General features: G+C 38.6%; 1 protein-coding gene across 1 annotated transcript; it reads right to left on the bottom strand.

The window, feature by feature from the left end:
• Positions 1-2659: 2659 nt before the first annotated feature.
• On the bottom strand, positions 2660-22082 carry rasgef1ba (RasGEF domain family, member 1Ba). The gene is made up of 14 exons (XM_077601102.1): positions 21424-22082; positions 18648-18820; positions 17822-17944; positions 17618-17755; positions 13101-13298; positions 12244-12318; positions 10967-11062; positions 10664-10766; positions 9590-9669; positions 9419-9514; positions 6876-6971; positions 5891-6014; positions 5727-5799; positions 2660-3148 (listed from the first exon to the last, which is right to left on the bottom strand). The coding sequence occupies exons 2-14, from the start codon at positions 18807-18809 to the stop codon at positions 3124-3126; spliced, it is 1389 nt and encodes a 462-aa protein (XP_077457228.1). The 5' UTR covers positions 18810-18820; positions 21424-22082; the 3' UTR covers positions 2660-3123.
• Between the last annotated feature and the right edge of the window lie 64 nt (positions 22083-22146).

Here is a 22146-nt window from a genome sequence, read left to right as displayed (position 1 = left end):
TATACTATGTCATTTTTACGAAAGAATGACTTACTATATATACTATGTCGTTTTTTAAGAAAAAAAGCCTTACTATATTATGTCATTTTTTTAAAGAAAAAAACCCTTACTATACTATGTCACTTTTTTGCAACAAAAAAAAGCCTTATTATACTGTTGTTTTTTAAAGAAAAAAAGTCTTACTATACTATGTCGGTTTTTTTTTAAAAGCCTTACTATACTATGTCGTTTTTTAAGAAAAAAGCCTTACTATACTATGTTGTTTTTTGAGAAAAAAGCCTTACTATAATATGTCGTTTTCTAAGGGGAAAAAAGCCTTACTATACTATGTCGTTTTTTAAAGAAAAAAGCCTTACTATCCTGTCGTTTTTTAAGAAAAAAAGCCTTACTATACTATGTCGTTTTTTAAAGAAAAAAAGCCTTACTATACTATGTCGTTTTTTAAAGAAAAAAAGCCTTACTATACTATGTCGTTTTTTTAAAGAAAAAAAGCCTACTATACTATGTCGTTTTTTAAGAAAAAAGCCTTACTATACTATGTCATTTTTTAAGAAAAAAAAGCCTTACTATACTATGTCGCTTTTTAAGAAAAAAAAAGCCTTACTATACTATGTCATTTTTTAAAGAAAAAAAGCCTTACTATACTATGTTGTTTTTTTAAGAAAAAAGCCTTACTATACTATGTCGTTTTTTAAGAAAAAAAGCCTTACTATACTATGTCATTTTTTAAAGAAAAAAGCCTTACTATACTATGTTGTTTTTTAAAGAAAAAAAGATAAAATAACATAGTATGGTAAGGCTTTTTTTCTTTAAAAAACGACTTAGTATAGTAAGGCTTTTTTTTCTCTTAAATAACGACTTAGTATAGTAAGGCTTCTTTTTCGTAAAAAAACGACATAGTATAGTTAGGCTTTTTCTTTAAAAAACGACCTTGTATAGTAGGCTTTTTTCTTTAAAAAACGACATAGTATAGTAAGGCTGTTTCTTAAAAAAACGACATAGCAAGGTTTTTTTCTTTAAAAACAACATAGTATAGTAAGGCTTTTTTCTTAAAAAACAACAACATAGTATAGTAAGGCTTTTTTCGTAAAAAAAACGACATTATAGTAAGGCTCTTTTTCTTAAAAAACTACATAGTATATGTCGTTTTTTTTAAAGAAAAAAAGCCTTACAATACATTTATTCAATGTCACCTCACGAGGGCGCTAAATTTCTATTTAACTTATTCCGAAGTCACTTGAATAAGAACGTTAATGTAACCCAAGTACATAATTGAAAGTTTGATATAACTTACAAACATTGGCAACAACAACAACACCAAAATGTATCCATTTTTTATTCTTCCTGTGATAATGAAATCATTTGTACACAAGTGAGGATAATAAAAAGGGAAAAGGTCTCGAGTATGCCCACAAAAAAGGTAAGAACATAAAAGCTTCAGAAATTTCAACGTGAAATTATAATCTCATATTTGACATAATTAAATAAGGTACATCATGATGGCTGCATAAATAAAAAGTATACTTGTAAAGTATATCTTTTGAACAACTTGAGGAGACGACAAAAAAAACAAAACTTAGCATGAGGATGCTAACGTGCATATAGCTTATGGACTTTGCTATAATGCTAACATGCTCAGCTAGCATCCTCGGCATCTTAAGAAATGCAGCTAGTGCATTGAATAATACAGTAGTGGCGTGGCACGTGTTAGCCAACCAGCAGCTAGCACGAGGTTTCACACGCTAAATATTGTTTGCAGGCCAAACTGAATGAAAAATACACACTAAAAAGGTAAGTTTCCTTTGTCTAAAATTCTAGGTGCTACTCAAAATATTAGATCTCATGTGCTAGTTATGCTAACGGCATACTACCCTGAAAACTAAGCGGGGTCAGACCTGGTTAGTACTTGGACGGGAGCCTGCCTGGGGATACCACGGGGAATTAGCTCAAGTGGTAAAGTGCTAGCTTAGCATGTGAGAAGCAGCGAGATCTCCAAGAGACACAGACTGTAAAGGGGGCTTCGTGGCCTAAGTGGTTAGTAGGTCAGCCTCACAGCTCTGGCGTCCTGGGTTCAAATCCCGGTCTATTCTGTGTGGACTTCGCCACTGCGATCGGCTGGTCACGGATTCCGGGTTTCCCACCCACAAGGGGGACACCAAGAAATGAGGATCTACTTGTGCAAAAAACTACAAGTAGAACTTCATTTCTTGGTGAACAGAATGTTGGAGCCAGCCAATCGCAGGGCAAAGTCCACACAGGACCGACAGGGATTGGAACCCAGGACGCTAGAGCTGCAAGGCTAACGTGCTAACTACTCAAGCCACGGGGACCCCTTTACGGTCCGTGTCTCTTTAGAGTTCCCACTGCTTCTCACATGCTAAGCTAGCACTTTACCACTTGAGCTAATTCCACTTGGTAACACAAGTGGTATCCCCAGGCAGTCTCCCATCCAAGTACTAACCAGGTCTGACCCGGCTTCGTTTTCAGGGTAGTATGCCGTTAGCATAACTAGCACATGAGATCTAATATTTTGAGTAGCACCTAGAATTTTAGCAAAAACAAACTTTTACATGTTTAGTGCACATTTTTCCATTGATTTTGACCCGCAAACACAGTGTTCCAAAACGTTTGACCCCATTTCGTACGCCAATAATATTGATTTTTGTTGTTGTAATGACGTTAAATTTTCACAGCTTGTGTAGAAACGTTTCAAGTAGTTTTTTTATGCGTACCTAGATCGCCAGGACTTTGGCACGAGCTCAAATACCGACTCGAGAGTGAACATTTATACAAATCTGTCATAGAACCAACAAATATTTGTACTATTTTTTGTAAATGTAACCAATAAAATGAATGACCTTCAACATAAAGTGAAATTACTTTCATTAAGGGTCTATCAAGTAGTTTTCGAGATATGGGCATTTCGAATGGGGTCAAACATTTTGGAACACCCTGTATAATAATATCGTAGAAAATAAAGACTTAAAAGTCTTACAGAGAATTGGAAAAAGCCGCCATTGGCGTCGTAGCCGTGTCTGCTAACGCAAAAAGTAGCTTTTAGGGTTTCCTCGCACGCAGAGGAGATTTTTAGATGACATCTCAGGTCTTCTCCGTGCTTGATGTTTACGCTCGTTGAAGTAGCGTCGACCTAAAAGAGAGAGAGAGAGAAAAAAATGTTACCAATTCAATCAATTATGGGAATTATAGTAGGATTTAAAGACCGATTTGTACACACATTAAATGGTAGAAGCGTTAAAAAGACTATTCAAAAATAAATGATCAAAACTATTCACACCAGATCTACTAAAGCATAAATAACGTCCGTTTAAGACCCTAGAATCTAGAAACAAGCATGGCCGTGGGAAATTAATCATTTACTATCCGAATTGAAAACCAAGATTTTTTTTTATTGCTCCACAAACAGCAAAGTTTAGTTAATAATCCAACTTCAATCAAATTTTTAAAGAAAAAAAAGCCTTACTATACTATGTTGTTTTGTTAAGAAAAAAGCCATTCTCTACTATGTCGTTTTTTAAGAAAAAAAGCCTTACTATACTATGTCGTTTTTAAGGGAAAAAAGCCTTACTATACTATGTCGTTTTTTAAAGAAAAAAGCCTTACTATACTATGTCGTTTTTTTAAGAAAAAAGCCTGACTATACTATGTCGTTTTTTGAGAAAAAAAGCCTTACTATACTATGTCGTTTTTAAAGAAAAAAAGCTTTACTATACTATGTCGTTTTTTCAAGTAAAAAAGCCTTACTATACTATGTCGTTTTTTCAAGTAAAAAAGCCTTACTATACTATGTCGTTTTTAAGAAAAAAAGCTTTACTATGTTGTTTTTTTTAAAAGAAAAAAGCCATACTATACTATGTCGTTTTTTAAAGAAAAAAAGCCTTACTATACTAGTAGTTGTAACATACAAAACAACAAATACTACTACATATGTTTGGGAGCCTTTGGCCCAGTGAGTAAGTCATTGGTCTCCCACCTCTGTGGACCTGGGTTCAAGTCCTGGTCTGCTTTGCTCTGTAAGCTTACCTAACTTTTCCCACTTGAAGGTACAATAGAGTACTAAGTATGATCTGGGAGTGAAAAGAGACAAAACAACAAATACTACTGGCTACTCTTGGAGGGTGGTGGCCCATTGTACAAGACATCAGTCTCCCACCTCTGTGGTCCTGGGTTCAAATCCTAATGCTTGCAAAGATTTTCCCACTATTATTCAGGTAAATGAAAGAGATAAAAGAACAAATACTACTGTTGGTGGCCCAGTGAATAAGTCATCAGTAGTGGATGAACCATTTTGCCATTAAAAAAAGACTGTCTTTCCTTAAATAAAAGCACCCAATGACCATGTATAGGCGGGCCGCCTCGTGGTGTAGTGGGTTAGTCACCTGCCTGCGACGTGGGTGTCGAGGGTTCACGTCCCGCTGTCGCCAGTCAACGACTGCGTGGTGTCGGCAGTCGGCCGAAGGCCGACTGTCGAACACCACCAGGACCCCTCCCCCCCAACTGTCTTCCGGTCAGCCGAAGGCTGACCGGAACATAATTGTTTTGCTGAAAAAAATGACTAAGTCTTTATTTTAATGAAAAAAGGATCATCCATTTACTGAACTACATAGTGTAGTGATCAGTCAAACGACAGCGGGATTCGAACCCGGGCTGCCCACACGGCAGTCATGTGAGTTAACCTCTACGCCACAAATTGGCCACACTTTCCTTTGTCATTATTGGAAGGTCTTGACTACAAGTATATAGAAACAATTAAGGGAAAATGTGGTCCTGACCGGGATTCGAACCCGGGCTGCCCACATGGCAGTCATGTGAGTTAACCTCTACGCCACAAATTGGCCACACTTTCCTTTGTCATTATTGGAAGATCTTGACAACAAATATATAGAAACAACTCAGGGAAAATGTTTCCTGATCGGGATTCGAACCCAGGCTGCCCACATGGGAGTCATGTGAGTTAACCTCTACACCACAGTGTCCCCACTTTATCAACTAGCAAGGATGCGCACTATAGAAAATGAATGAACAATTTTCTATTTAAAAAGAAAAAAGCATTACTATACTGTCATTTTTTTTTTTTTTTTTACAAAAAAGCCTTACTATACTATGTCGTTTTTTAAGAATAAAGCCTTACTATATACGATGTTTTTTTTACGAAAAAAAGCCTTACTATACTATGTCGTTTTTTAAGAAAAAAGAGCCTTACTATACTATGTCGTTTTTTTAACGAAAAAAAAAGCCTTACTATACTATGTCGTTTTTTTAAGAAAAAAAGCCTTACTATACTGTCGGTTTTTACAAAAAAAAGCCTTTGTATACTATGTTGTTTTTTTTTTTTTTACAAAAAAGCCTTACTATACTATGTCGTTTTTTAAGAAAAAAGAGCCTTACTATACTACGTTGTTTTTTTAAGAATAAAGCCTTACTATATACTATGTCGTTTTTTTACGGGAAAAGCCTTACTATACTGTCATTTTTTTACGAAAAAAGCCGTACTATACCATGTTGTTTTTTTGAGAAAAAAATCCTTACTATACTGTTGGTTTTTACAAAAAAAGCCTTTCTATACTAAGTCGGTTTTTTTTTACAAAAAAAGCCTTACTATATATACTATGTCGGGTTTTTTTAACGAAAAAAAAAGTCTTACTATACTATGTCGTTTAAAAAAAACGATGATACGCAATAATTTGATAGTACTTTTTTTAGTGTACCTGAGAGTTTTCCACCTGTCCTTCTCCATGTTGTTGTCGGGACCTTCGTTCTCGTAAGACGCCAGATACAAAGCTGCAAGTGGCAAAAAAGACGGCGTTCACAAGTGTGCACGGACGCCGACCGCCATTTCAATCAAAACCAACACTCCGATTGGACGCCGTACCGTCTTCGGTGAAGATGGGCGCGGTGAGCAGGTAGTGCAGAATCTTGCGGTCTTTGTCGAAGGGACACTCCACCTTCTTCCAGCTCATGAATTCGCTAACTTGCTTTGCCAACTCCCACAATTTCTACAAAAATAAAAAAACATAAAAAAAATTAATTTTTGCCCTTGTTTTTTTTCCTGCATACTTATACAAAACTATATGGCTACAAATAATGGAACCTTATCCTGGTGAAAGTTTTTTTTAAATAAATAATTATAAATATGATATTTAATAAATATCCACAGGTATAAAAATTGAGTGTATGTACCAGTGTCACCAATGGCTTCACAAAAAATAAATACAGATTTTTACATTTTCAGATGCCACCGTATTAAATGTATTCAAAATTTCCAGATCATAATACAATGACATTTACCCAATTTTAAGATTTCAATATATTATGTATGTGTGTGTATATATATATATATATATATATATATATATATATATATATATATATATATATATATATATATATATATATATATATATATATATATATATATATATATATATATATATATATATATATATATATATATATATATATATATATATATATATATATATATATATATATATAAATATATATATATATATATATAGAAATATATATATATATATATAAATATATATATTTACAGCACCTTTAAAACATTTCACGCACTAACACCACAACTTCCATACAATTCTATTAAAGCAAGCTGGATAATATAATAATATTAAAATATACCATTATATAATATTAACATATGTTGACAGCCCTTCCCAAAATAAATTTAAAAAAATATCGGAATTTCCACAAGCATGACTACAAGTGGAAAATCATGAAATGGATGGGAAATACCCAAAATGTGACAAAAACATGACTTCTCTTTTCTATTAAAATGTCTTTTTTAGGGAAGTTGACATTTTCGGAAAGTGGAACAAATGTTTTTTTTTTACCTGAAAATTGACGTGTCCGTTGTGTAGGCGATTGGCGCAGCTTTCATTCAAAAAATAGATGTCTTTGATGAGCAGGCTAAAGAACGGAATGACCATCTGCAAACAACAACAAAAAAAAATACAAAAAATATTGTAAAAATTGTCACGATTAAACCCTGTCCAGTACAACACTTTAAATAATTCGCTTTCAAAATGTGAACCCACCAAAAATGAACATGAATCATATCTGAATAAAATATTAAAAATGCAAATCACATGAACTAAATATATGAATCAAATTATACAATATCTAAAATGCATTTTTACATTAAAATGTTCAAATACGAAACAATCCACATTTTTACAATTTTATAAATATTTTGTCATGCAAATTGAGTGCATTTTCAGCCAAAAGGGAGTATTTTTTTAACTTGGACTTTTCTCATGTGGCTCTTGAGCCGCATGTGGCTCCCGGCCCAAATGCTTCTTATTATTTTTTGTCTCCCTGTTCTTATTTGTGCACTATGTGGTGAAATGTTTAAATCTTATTATATTTGTATAATGACAATAAAAGCATTCCATTCAATTCAATCCTATTTTGCATCTACTCTGCCTCATTTCTTATTTTTATTCTCTTTTAAAAACACTCCAATTAATCAGGCTCATTCAAAAAAAAAAAAAATCATAAGTGATTGGCCACTCCTTCTCCAGAGTAATAAAAGACCCGGTGACGATCCACCAAAGCCACGGACGGGCGAGAGGTGACAGGCCGCCCGCTGCATTCCAGACATGCTGGAACTTTCCAATGGCCGACCCCTGACCTCTGTCCCGCTTGCGTAACCTAATCTCCGCAAACAAAGGCCGCTAACATTCCTCCTCACGTCCCAATGCTGCGCCGGTCGGGGAAGGAACGCAATGTGACCTGGAAGGACGCCACGTTTGTTTTTCCGAGACGGAGCTCGGCCAGACGCCTCCGTGACTCGGACGCGGCGACCACTTATGTCACGCCGCTGTCCTCCCCCGCGGGACATTCCGGCCCAGAACTACTGCGGCCACCATACGGACAGCGACTAGCTACAAGGGGAAAAAACAAAAACAAATTCCGACACCCTCTTTCCCGCACGTACTCACCCAAACACAAAAATCAGGCCTTTTAACCCCATCCATTCATACTTCATCTTACGAAATCGTTTCACCTTACAAAATTGACCTTTTCACCTTACAAATTCATTTCATCATTCAAAATCTACCGTTTCACCATAAAAAATCTATCATTTCACCTTACAAACTCAAATGATTTCACCTTGTGGCATTATTTCATTCCAGAAGTAGTTTCATAACACGATTTTAGAGTCACAATTTAACATGTAAATGGCCTGATTTCCTCCAACAGAACTCTTTAAACTCTTTGAAAATGGTAAAAGTCTGCCAATTTTGGATGAAATAGGTAATAAAAGTTTTTTTAATTAAATGTATTAAAACAAGGGTGTCAGACTCGGGTTGGTTCGCGGGCCGCGTTAACGTCAACTCAATTTCATCTGGGCTGGACCATTTTAGATAGAATATTTAGATATTTTTTTAATAAATTGATTAAAATAACTGGATTAAAAGCCCTGAATATTCATTTTTTTATAGATCTAAAACAATGTTTATTTCAGGTTTTTTAAATATATTTTTAGATTTTACAAAATAATTTTTGAACTAAAAACACAGAAAAAAATGGATTAAAAAATGACAATTATTGATTTAAAAGGGGGGAAAAAAATCAGGAAATTTAATATACATCTATACTCTTCATTTTAATTTGATTCTAAAACAGAAAGTCGGCACTCATGATTTACTTTCTCGGGCCGCACAAAATGATGCGGCGGGCCAGATTTGGCCCCCGGGCCGCCACTTTCACACCTGTGTATTAAACCATTAAAATTGGATAGAATGTAAAGATAAGTGCGTAGTGAAGTTGGTGGTGGGTGACTCAAACATTCGGCTGTTGAGAAAAAAAATGGACACACAAACACACCTTAATTCTAGAAAAATTGGCAGGCGGTTTACAGCCATAATCTTTGTGGTTACATAACCACATGCCACTTTCTGACCAATTTATTATCTTGACAACTTATTATTTATTTATTAGTATTATTAATTATTTATTATCTGTTCATTCATTGTCGTTATTTGTGCACTTTACTACTTATGTTGATTACTTATTATTTTTTTTTTCCATTTGATTGTTATTTATTTTTCTGTTTGTTGTTGTTATTTGTGCACTTTGTGATATTTGTACTTTAAATCTCATGATACTCTTATAATGACAATAAAAGCATTCAATTCACGGGAATAACGAAGGATAAAGTGACACTAACCACACTCAATTTAGAATTAAAATCATGTAGAAGTATCCAAAATTGTTCATTTTAAGCCCTACATAATAACGTCCATGAAAGTAGACTAATTTTTTGGGGGTTAAATAACCAAAAGTCGCCACTCGCTCAATGAAGGGTTTAAAAAAAGATGCTAACAACAGACTGGCAATAAAAAAAAAATGAAAACAAGGCACTACTGACCTTCTCTCTGCTGCTGTTTGCCATAACGGACCGCTGGGTGGCGCCACGTAGCGCCGTCCTGTAGTTGTAGAAGTTTCCGGACGGATCCATCTGGTGCTGTCGCAAAAAAACCCAATGTGTGAGCACAAGTGTCCAAGCGCCAAGGACCAAATAAGTAAATAAACGCCGTACCTCCAGGATGTCGAACTTGGCCGTCTTGACTTTACTCCAAGTTTTTTTCAGGCGGGACACTGGACTCATGTTCATCCCAGCTGCAATGGTAAAAATCAAAAATAAAAGGGTTATTCACTAGCCACGATGATTTGTCGTCCGTCCGTCTCATTGTGTTGGGCTCCGGCACCCCCCGCGACCCTCGTGAGGAGAAGCGCTTAAAAAAAATGAACGAACAAGCTATAGAAAATTGTCTGGGAGAAACTCATTTGCTTGCATTTAATCCGACGCTTCCCAGGAGACATTTTGTGAGCGTCTGGCTTAATGACGAATGGACGAATGACAGCTGGGTTTTCAATAGCCCCGCCCACCCAAGAAAGAAAAACATCTTGACCGTGCGATGGGACTTTCTCCGGTCAGTATTGACCATCTGCTTGGATTGTTTGCACACCCCCGGCCCCGCCCCCACCGCCATGGCCGACCAGATGTCCCCCCCGAAAGCACACGTCGTCCCCGTAATCCCAGGACCACTTTTTTAAAAATCAAAACCAGGAGTTTACAAGCAAAATGCTTAAAGTAGCGAGACTCAATTTGGGTCACCGAGGTGAAACATTTCAATTGGCTATCATTTTGAAGATACAGTATCTAGCCCAGTGGTGTCAAACATGCGGCCCGCGGGTCAGAGGTGGCCCGATAGGTGTCCAATCGGGCCCGTGTGGTTGTTCTGGCTGAAAACTCATTTGTATTCTAGCACATAGTGAAAATGTTTTTTTATACGCAAAACCAGATATATTTGAGAGTTGTCCTATCAACTGCTCTTTGCTCAATTTCCTATCCACAATTGATTCTTCAAAACAGCGCCTTCAATGGCAGCCAATGAGTTAATAAGGAACCTTAAACGCCCCCCAAAACAAACAGGAAGTAGCCTGGAATTGCCCAAAAATCAGCAGGAACTTTACATACCTTAGCCAAACAGCTTAAAAATATTTTATCCTGTACGATTATAATGTTCAAAATTTTGTCGACCAGTAAAAATGGAGGAATAAATCAAAATCTCCCCAAAACGGGCAAGTAATAAATAGTCCAGCAACTTACAAATGATGGCCATAAGAGAGTTGAAGTTGCCGATGTTGAAACATTCGCGCGCCACGTCAATGAAGAAGTCCATCACCCTCGCGCGCTGTTTCTTCTTCACGGGCTGCCAAAAGAGGAATAAAATCGGGATAGCCATTAGCAACATAGCTGATATCTCGAAGCTAATATGAAACATTTTCAAACATGGGGCAGAAAAAATGCTAACTTTGCGCATCCACAGAATTGAATTTAGCGATTTTCCATTTTTTTTTTATACTGGAGTGGGAAAATAATGGTTAGCAGCTATTGCTAACGGCCACTCACCGTGCAGATCTCTGTGGCCACCAGGTAGCTGAGCCTGTTGAACCAATCCACGTAGGCCTCCAGGTTAGCGACCTTCTTGTGCCCAATGAAGCGACTCTGCCACAAAAACAACAAATAGCCTTCGCTAAGCGACTTAGCAGAACAAAAACAAGCGTAATTGCTTTGTGTTTGGAATCTCCTCCGTTCAATTCAACGCATTCCTTTGGCGCACACGCACGCACACACACATTTTGCGGACCCTTTGAGGGTCCGAGACAGACCGCCCCGGGCCATAAAAGCCACCTCGCCTCGTTCCTTGTTAACCGGCATCCCAAATCGGCGCGTTGCCTAGCAGCTCGAGCGCCCGACCGGACGAGCGCGTCCCCGCTCGCCCGTCGACCCCCGCGGCAACCGCGGTTGCTAAGCGACGCCCGCTCTAATCCGACATCCCGGCAGAACTCGAAAAAAAATTGGGTAGCTTTGCGTTTTACCGTTAAAAAAAAAAAAAAGAAGATATTTCTTTTGTCCGTCGGCATCACGCGACCCCGGCATGAACCCGAGACGTCACGTCAACTCCACGTTGGTTCCGGACCGTGAAAAGTGGGTCAAAGCGCAAACTTAACATTGCATAATACATGTCTTCCCCGCGAATTTACTTTGGGAAAATACTGTATTTTTTCACATATTAGCCTCCTCCGCGTATAAGCCGTAGCCTTAAAATTGCCTTAAAATGGTTGAATTTGACAATTTGTCGCGTATAAGCCGCCCCCCGATTCCCAATTTCCACCTCCATATTCATGGTTTTAATCGGGAGTACAAATGTGTTACTTTGAATGGAAAATCTTAAGAAAAATCATTACATGTGGTTTTTCCCGAGATACTTTATGAATCAAAAAGATCGTACGCATGTTGCCTGCACGTAGACAAATTCAAAAAGGAAGTCATGTGAGCAGTACAACCAGGAAGTGGTCTAGTTTGTCATTCGTAGGTAAGATGGCGGTGCCCTGAGCGAGCAATGGCAGGCACAAGTAAGTAACTTTTTCCATGTTTTATGCAAGATACGTTTTTTTTCTCTCTTGAATTTCATTGGTAGACGTCAAAATTAATTTTGTTTAACGTTTTATTTGTTTATCTTTTCTCTATTTTGAAATAAATGACTGTATCGGCCACATTGTCTTGCGTTTCGTGCATGTCAAGTCTAATTTGTGCGCATATAAGCCGTACCCTCGATTCAGTCATCATTTTTTGTGTGACAAGTATGGCGTATATGTCAGAAAATAGGGTATTTGTTTGATTACCTTGTCGTTGTCCACCGGGTCTTTCTGGACGAACGCCTGTACGAACTCTTCGGGGCCGATGTAGCTCAGTCTTTCCTGGGAAAAGGAAGAACAAAGTCCTCAATCCTGGAATGAGACCCAATAAATTCCTGGAATTTTTACTCGGGGGGGGATCTGTTCAATTTCAAGAGCGATTCCCGACAAAAAAAGCAGTAAAAGGGATTAAAATGGGGTTGGAGTATAAATGGGTGGTCTTGTCGGGGACTCGGAGTGGCTCAAGTGTGGGTTCAATTGGATGGGGGTACGTCGCAGGACAAAGGAAACAAGGTGTCAATCAGAGATTAACTGTTGTTTGATCAAGAACTTTAGTGTGGACAAACGTTTGAAAGACAAGAAGAGAAAATACAAAGATTTTTTTTTACGGATTGCCCTTTCCAGTTTTTAAGAGTGATTTACACCCACAGGGGAAAATGGTGGTTTCAAATTTTGAAGATTAGAGTTGACGGACGGGAAGACTGTGGGTGGTCGTCATAGGAAGTTGAGGAATCCAAAACAGGGTCAGGATTGGAATCAGGTGCAAAAGTTCAGGGTTTTAAATAAATAAATGCAGTGGTTTTTATTTTCAAATATGAACGGATTGGCTGGCTTTTAATGTGAGACATGTCCAATCCAATTTGACCAAGTATAAGCCACTTTGAGAAATGTTGTATGAAATTCTTTTAACATTTTTCCCAGGCAAATGATTGGGTTTTGGTTGTTTTTGTTTTGACGCGGGTGAAAAAAATAAAAATGTGATGAGGACATCCCTAGTGGGCTGGACAATCCCAAAAAAATGTGTTTTGATCAGACAATTTCAAGCCACGGATTTGGACGCTCACCAGCTCGATGTGAGTCAACTGCTGGGCCACGGTGAAGGGGTCGTCGCAGACGGACAGTATGTCCCTCCGGACGGGAGGTTTGACCCCGAGGACGGGCGTCGTGCCGTTGATCTTGAGCAGGGCTTCTTCGTACTGGCCCAGGACCGTCAGTCTCCGGATTAAACCCTGCTGGAGCTGGCTCGCCGCCTTCCTGTAAATCTGCGTTCAGACCGAGACGGCGATTAGTCGGGATTCAGACATTTTGATAAAGGATTTGATTGAATTGATTAACTAGGAAACACCAGAATTTTGACCGTACCGTATTTTCCGGACTATAAACCGCACCTGAGTACAAGTCCCACCCACCAAACATTCATTCATTCATTCATTTTATGAACCGCTTTATGCTCACTAGGGGGTTGCGGGGGGTGCCGGAGCCTATCCCAGCTGACTTCGGGCCAGAAGCGGGGGACACCCTGAACCGGTGGCCAGCCAATCATCCATGCTCACACTCACGTTTTTTAGAATGTGGAAGGAAACCAGAGTACCCAGATAAAACCCATGCAGGCCCAGGGACAACATGTAAACTCCACACAGGTGGACTGACCTGGATTTGAACCCAGGACACCAGAACTGCGAAGCCGACACACCAACCACTCATCCACTATGCCGCCAGTGCCAGTAAAATGAATGCGTTTTGAGAAACAGATCTTGTTTTTGAAGAGCACCGACGCGTGAACAGAACCGGGCCAACCAAAAACCGCCGGAGCCACGCCCCTTCCCCGCTACAGATTCCCAAGCGTCGCCCGGATTAGATCATTGCTTAATTTGCTTACATAAGGGGGTTAAAAAAAAAAAAAAAAAAAAAAGAAGGGCGGGGGTGCACATATGTTTGAATGGGAGGATTTCTCAGCGCCACATTTTGGCCACTTTTCAGGCCACGTCAGGCTCTCGCAAAAAAAACAAACCCTGGCGACCATGTCAACAACAACGTTCAGCAGGGAGGAACCGACCGACCGACCGACGGGCGCGACTCCTCCGTTCCAGGGCGCGACCGACCGCGCGATGACATTCGGGGCCAACGGGTCGTGGCCGGACCGGATTCCGGCGGCAGTGGGACAAAACAATCCCTGACTTTGGGATGAACTCTGGCCAAAAAAGAACACGACGGTTTGATTTCGCACAGTCAGCGAATGCACCACCAACAGAAAACTAATCGTTGCTAATTGTCTAAGTCAAGGGTGTCAGACTCGGGTTGGTTCGCGGGCCGCATTAACGTCAACTCGATTTCATGTGGGCCGGACCATTTGAGATATAATATTTAGATTTTTTTTTTTTAATAAATGGATTAAAAAACTGGGTTAAAAGCCCTGAATATTTCATTTTTTATAGATCTAAAACAATGTTTATTTTAACTTTTTTTATATATATTTTTAGACTTTACAAAATGATTTTTGAACTAAAAACACAAGAAAATGATTAAAAAATTACAATTATTGATTTAAAAGGGGGAAAATCAGGAAATTTAATATACATCTATACTCTTCATTTTAATTTGATCCTAAAACAGAAAGTCGGCACTCATCATTTACTTTCTCGGGCCGCACAAAATGATGCGGCGGGCCAGATATGGCCCCCGGGCCGCCACTTTCACACCGGTGGTCTAAGTCATTTCTTGGTTAATGTCACAAAGAAAAACACCAGTTTGTCGTTTGCGTTACGGTAAAAAATATTATTATTATTAATAATAGCACTGAAACAAGCACCTCCCATGACCCTAGTGAGGATAAAATGTTTCAGAAAATGAATGAATGGACTGAAGACGGTATTTAAGCTACTTCATTCATTTTTCTGTAGCACTTATCCTCACAAGGGTTGCAGGGGTGCTGGAGCCTATCACAGCCAATCATGGACAGTGAGTGGACGCCTCGAATGGGTCGCTAGCCAATCGTAGGGGGCAGGGAGACCATTCACTCATAATTTAGAGCGTCCAATCAGCCTAGCTTGCATGTTTTCGGTATGTGGGAGGAAATTGGAGTAACCCCAAAAAAACCCATGCAGGCAAGAACGGGGAGAACATCCAAACTGGGATCAAACCCTCGAGCTCAGGACAGCGAGGCGGATGACAATGAAATAATTTAGCAAGAGCAGACGCACGCCGCTGCCGTTTGTTATCGTCCCCGTGGCTCTTTCACCCCGACAACGTGCACAAAATGTTCCGACGAGACGAGTGAGCGCAAATGAGATCATGTGACCAGCTCCGAGCCATCTTTGAACTTTGGTGGGAACTTTGTGTTTTGGCGTTAAGACCGACCGGGAACACAAAGACGCCACGTGGCGTCTGAAAGCTGCCTTTATTTTATTTGTCTTGTGATTTTCAGACTTTTGCTTGCAGTAAACAGTGAATGTCATCATTTTCGCGTGAGAGAACTTCGGAGAAAGAGTGGCCTCGTTGGGTTTTATTTATCAGTTGGAATACGGATACATTAATATTGCATTAAATTGTGCGGGTGGAAAGTTTTTTGTATTTTATTTAACTTTTTTAAAACTATGGCTAATTGTTTTAAGTACATAAATGATTAATTATAATTCTTTTTTAAAGATATGGTTAATTTAAAAAAAATATTGACTATAATAATTTTTCAAACATATGGTTAAGTTTTTGTAAAAACCCAAAAAATTATTAATAACTATTTTTTAAATATTGGTTTTTTTTTTAAGTAAAACATGATAAATTCTAGTGATTTTTCAAATATATGGTTAATCTTTTTGTAAAAAATAAAAAATTGTTCATTATAAAATTTTTCTAAATATATGGTTTATTTTTTAAAGTAAAAAATGATTGACGACGATTTTTGAAAGATATGGTTAATTTTTTTTTGGCAAAATGTACAAATGATTAATTATAACTTTTTTTAAATTATAACTTAAGATATGGTTATTTTTTTAAAGTAAAAAATGATTAATTATTATTAATTTTTAAAGATATGGTTAATTTTTGTTAGTAAAAAATGATTAACTATAATGATTTTTTAAAGATATGGTTAATTTTTTTAAGTAAAAAAGGAACTATAATGATTTTTCAAAGATATGGTTAATTTTTCTATAAAAAGTAAAACATGATTCTTTATAACAATTTTTCAAAGATAGTTTTTTAGTAAAAATATAAAAAAACGATTAATTATAAGTATTTTTGAAAGATATGGTCACATTTTTTCAAGCAAAAAGTACAAAATGATTAATTATAACTATTTCTAGTTTGTTGATTAATTTAAATCAGTAAATTAATTAGAATAAACAAATATAATTTAAACTTTTGTATTATGTGATCATCTCAACAGTTATTATACATAAGAGTTTTAATGCTAATGTATATTTATAAAAATTCAATTGATGAATGTGGACATCTAAAGTTAAATATTAAATTGAAGTGACATATAGTATAAAAAATATAAAGTGCACAAATGGCACCTTTCAACTATGATGAAGTTCAAATTTAGTCTATTTATGACCTAAGAAAAAGACATTGCTGTTAATGTGTCACATATTGATTTTCAGATAAAAAGACGCTTACGACGAGTCATGTGAAGCCTGCGTGGCAAACAATGGGGTTGGAAGGGGGGGGTCGATTTGGTGGGGTGGGGGGTTGGTTCGCTTTGGGGGGGTCTCTCTCACAGGGCCAGATGGATGTTTGGCTTCCTTGCCGTCTGTCTGCTCTCTTCAAGCTCTTTCTCCTTCTGCTTCTTTTTTGTTCACTTCCCAATTTAGACCACAAAACTAAAAAAAAGTTCCCATGATACCAAAAAAAGAAGAAAAAGCACACTTTTATGTGAAGGGCCGCGAGTGTGTCAGCCGTAATTATTCTTTTATAGTATTTCTGATGCTCAATTGATCATTTATTTTAGATTTTGTATTATATATATAATTTTTAATTATGAAATAAAAAGGAAAAACTGTAAATATCCATTTCTTTTATTTATGTACATTGAAAAATAAACAGGGGAACAAGAGGAAAACATCCCCATTGTTTTTTATTTTTTTTATTTAGATTTTATTTTATAATTTTAGATTTTTTTTATGTAGGGAACAATTAAACATTTCTTTTTTATATATTAATCCCATATTTTGTATTGAAAAAAAGGTTAAGATGGTAAATATATTTAACAAATATTTTGCTTGTTACTTACATTAAAAAGGGTGGGAAATGGTAAATATTCCGGTTTTAATTTTATTATTATTATTATTTTGTAATCATAAAACCTGAAGTCGACACACGATTTACTTTTGCGGGCCAAAAAAAAATGATGTAGAGGGCCAGCTTTGGGCCGCGAACTGCCACTTTGACACCTATGCACTGACTGGTATGTTTGGCTAACTCACAGGCGTGCTATGCTAAGCTAACAAAAATGTATGACCTTTAACGGGTTAGAATCAACATTGCTACGCTAACGAATGTACGAAACTATTGTTTTGACTCCCATCAACACATGAATCCAGCTAGCCAAATTAGCATTAGTATCAAGTTTCAATATCCTTACCTCGTCTCCGGCGGAAAGCCGATGCGTCAGATCCTTCAGGCCGCGCATCATCCGCTCGTCCCGGAAGTCGTACGGGAAGGTTTCCGCCCACTCTGTCAGCAGTTGGAGAATCTTTGGCGCCATTTTCCTTAGTCGGATCTGAACCGGGTGACAAATTCTGGGTGTCAGCGGCTAAAATCATGGCACGGGGACGGCGACGCCCACCTTGTCGGCTTGCGTGTCGCCCGGGCGTTGCTGTTCCACGCACAGCTGGCACACTTTGGACATGAGCTCGTACGGGCGGATGAAGAGGCGGGAACTCAACAGGAACGTGAAGATGTACGTTCTCTGTGGAAGAGCAACCAATGGAGAAGTTAGAAGTGGCCATTTGACACCAAAACTTTTGCCACTATCATAAAATTATTTTTAAAAAACATGATGGGACTTTGTTTAAAGGACAAACATGTCCGCTTAAAATCAAATTAGATTTTTTTTTTTAAATGGTTGGGGGCGTGGCTTTTTGGTCACATTCTCAAAACCTCAAAAAAGCACAAACATGGCTGCCTCAAACCAAAATGCGTGTGACACCCACTACTTTTTTTGAACCAAAACAAGGCCTTTGACCTGCATCGCCAAAAGCTCACCAGTCCAAAAAAATACCCTTTTTTAATATTTTCACAATCCTGACCTCGTCATTGGTTTCCACTATGCAGAGGCAAACTCTCGCAAACATTACTTAATTGTATGTTTTTTTAAAAATACTTTCACAATTAAATAATGTAATACTCCCACAAAGCGCACCAGTCCAAAATAAAATACCCTTTTTCAATATTTTCACATGATAAATGACTACTTTTTCCTATCAATCAGTTCTCATTGGCCTCTGCTAGAATCCTGACTTCGTCATTGGTTTCCACTATGCAGAGGCAAACTCTCGCAAACATTGCTTAATTTAACACAAAGTTTAAAAAAAAGAGAAATACACTTTTACAATTAAATAATGTAAAACTTACACAATTAACCCTTCAATTTGCAGTTAGATGATACTCACATCAGGATAATAGTCGGCCGTGGGGAGCAGGTGTCGGATGAGGGCCTCCAAGGACCCGGACACCAGGTTGTTGTCACGGTAATGGAGCCCGGAGTAGACCTCATCCTTGGCCTGGTACAGGTTTTTGTTGTAACCTCCGGTACTGTGCGGTGTCTGAGGCATGCTGTCCTAGCCTGGGAAAAACAAAGCAAGATGAGTTTCAACCGCAGACGCAAGAATGCCACAAAAAAAAAAACTCAAAATGAGCGGACTGCGTGGACGTTTTTTTTAAGAGGACGGAGCATTCTAAAGCCTGTCTTTGCTTTGTTTGGACATGAGCACTCTGCGAGAACACAGACACCAAAAAAGGATTTGAGATTGGCCGATTTAGGGTGTTAGCTGGGATGGGCTCCGGCACCCCCCGCGACCCTTGTGAGGATAAATGAATGGTTTCGATTAGTGTGGCGCTTTTTTTTAGCCCAATCTGGTTCCTGTGACCTTCTCTAATCGGAACAGAAAATTGGTCTCTTTGTATTAAAGCTGATTTGTTTGGCTAACACGCTAAAGGCTAAGATGTAAACAAAGCTCGCCTTTTTTTTTAGCATCAAGTGTTTTTATCAGCGTGGACGCCACATGGCGCGGCAGATGTTACCGCCACCCCGTTCTCTTTTCTCATGGAAATGTCCCGCCCTTTCGGGGATGAATAGCGAAGACGCACGTGGACTTCGTATGAGGCCGTACGTGCGCCAGGGAAAACCAAGACTTGAAGCGAGCGTCTCCTTGTGATGTTTTTCCAATCCGTATCGGGATTGTGACCTATGTATGGCGATACTTTATCAATTATCGACATCCTGCCACCAAGAAGCGATTGTTTTCAACTGTTGTCAGGGCGACCAACAGGTTGCTCGCAACATTTTCCACCAAAATAGGCTTTACGCCAACTAGATGACTGCCACTGATGGGACTAGATGTCCAATTGATGTTGCCTGGGAGGCTTGACTTGGATGCCGGGCCTTGTCAATCAAAAGGTGGTCTTCCTGGGTTGGGAGGGCACTTACAGGTCACTTTCTGTCCATTTTGAGTCACTGGCTATAGATTTAGGGACAAAAAGTGACTTGGAAATGCTCCAGAATTAACATCAATTAATCAAAAACAATCCACTAGTAGACGTGTCAAGAGAAAATGGGTTCAGGAAATGAATTTTTGATGCGTCCACAAGACGTTGGCTACCAGGCGACGCTTCGTCACCCCCTCGTTTGAGCCCAAAAGGGAATGCGACGTGACGTATGAGATCACTCTGCAGATCAAACTGGAACAACCCCAAAAATGCCCCAGGCGGGATGAGCTCACGTCTACATAAAAAGTGCTTCTCACCCACCCACACACACACACACCCACACACACAACACGAGCTTTCTCGTATTGGATCAGGTGTCATACTTCAAATCACATGCAATGCTGTCCAAACTCTGGCATGCTGCCCAGATTTGATAGGGCCGCAGCAAATAACAACAATATCATTGAATTTGGCTCGCACAAGAAGCTTCGGTTCAGCTTGAGATGGAAATAGGCACTTAAAGTAGAGTTTTAAATAAAGGATAAGAAGTTTTCTCATTTAATTTTGGGTTAGAATACAATTTTTGATGGAAATGTACTTTTTAGTAAAAAGATATCGTTGAAAAACATTATGATGGAATAGATATGAACTCTTTCGTCACCATTGGCAACGATGCAAACCCGATTATGGGTATGCTGTTAATTTAAATGAGCGGACGTCCAGTCCTTTTGACCTGGAAAGTCTGGTAGCACAAAAGGATTGGACGGCTATGGCAGTCCACGTCATCAGGTCAAAACTCAAATGAAAAATACAGATTTGAATTTGACACCTGTTAGCTGACAAAAATCAATCTGGATCACTTTTGCGAGCCATCAGTGGTCAAAATGAAATGTGGGCGAGTCAAAAGGACGTTGGGGATTAAGTTGATCTTGCAGGAGAGGCGGTGGAAATCCTCTTAGCCAGAAGGTGTGCGGGTGTGTGTGTGTGGGTGTGTGTCCATGGGTGCCCACCACAAACACACAAGCAGTCAGTCAAATCAGTGTGAAATTTCAATTCCAAGAGGACATCATGCGGTGAGTTGGCATCATTTGTTGTTTTCTTCAGTGTATGAAAGCCAATTGATCAAATGATGCAACTGCTTTGTTTACGTCTAGCTTCAAGATGGACTGATTTTGTGGAGGAAAAAAAATCTTTTACATCTGTTGTTTAGAATGGATTCACCGTCACTTTTCGAATCGTTTTTCAATCTTTGCAAGCTCATTTTGGTTTTTCAATATCACATTTTTTTTCTTTTACCAAATTCTACTCTTTTTCCTTGTGTTTTCCTTCCGAAGGCATTTTTCTCCATTTACAATACATTTCCCTGCTACATTAAATACCCTTAACTTTTTAGAATACCACAGAATTTGTTTAAAATTCATTTTTGGGGTAGTTCCCTAACCCAGAGACTATTGACCTCGTCTAAGTATGCAAAAACAAGATACTACGTTATACTGCTGATACTAACTCACCAGATATTATACGTATGTACAGTATAGCATCTCCATAAATATATAGCATAGCATAGCATATCTAGTATAGCAATCTCTCAAAAATACTATTACTAGATTACTCGACGAAAAGGCACTATATAGTACAAGTTACCATTTTCCCCACATACAATCCATCACTTTCTCGTCCCAAAAAGTACTTATAACGATAAAAACGTACGCTTTTACAAAATAAAGAGTATTTAGTTACCTCCTTTGCAGGTGCGCGTCCTTTCTCCTCCTAAACAATCCTTTCTTGTGTCCCAATACTATTGACCACCTCCCGCCGAAATCAAAACACCGGCGGGATGGACGACACCACCATAAAAAAACGGAAGGGGTGTGGGAGAAAAATATTTTCGAAAAAAAAGATCCAGCGCGGTCAGCGGGGTGTCCGTGAAGTGGAAGCCGCGTGAATGCGCGTGAGCTCCGGCGTGAAATACGGATGTTTCCCGCTGAGCTCCCAAACTCAATATGAACAAGAGTAGCCACGAGCGGAGGGGGGTGTCCGCTTTAAATGACACAGGCAGCCAATCAGAGGAGAGGAGCGCTTTTAGCCACACCTCCTCCGGCGTCATTGGTTTCTTGTTCTTTCGCCTTTCTCGCTGCAATCTCGTTTCATTTGTCCGTGTCACTTTTTCTTGACATGTTTCTGCAAAATATATAATGTGGAAATGTTTTTTGACCAATAGGGAGCGGTGTAGGGGGTTGTTTTTTTAGATTTGGGACAATTGATGTGGAGAAAATGAGTGATGATGGGAGAATACAAATCGAATTTTGATCCAGTCCATTTTCCATTTGATGTAAAGTGGGATTACACAATGCAGATTGAAGTGTTCTCCTTAATCTGTTTTGTCAGAATGATGCGAGCGAGATGTAAACACGCATAAACCTGGAAAGAACTGAGATTGAGTCACTTTGTGTGTCGGGGCAT

The sequence above is a fragment of the Stigmatopora argus genome, chromosome 5 (assembly GCF_051989625.1).
Source record: "Stigmatopora argus isolate UIUO_Sarg chromosome 5, RoL_Sarg_1.0, whole genome shotgun sequence".
Taxonomy (NCBI): Eukaryota; Metazoa; Chordata; class Actinopteri; order Syngnathiformes; family Syngnathidae; genus Stigmatopora; species Stigmatopora argus.
This window is presented reverse-complemented; position numbering and strand designations above follow the sequence as displayed.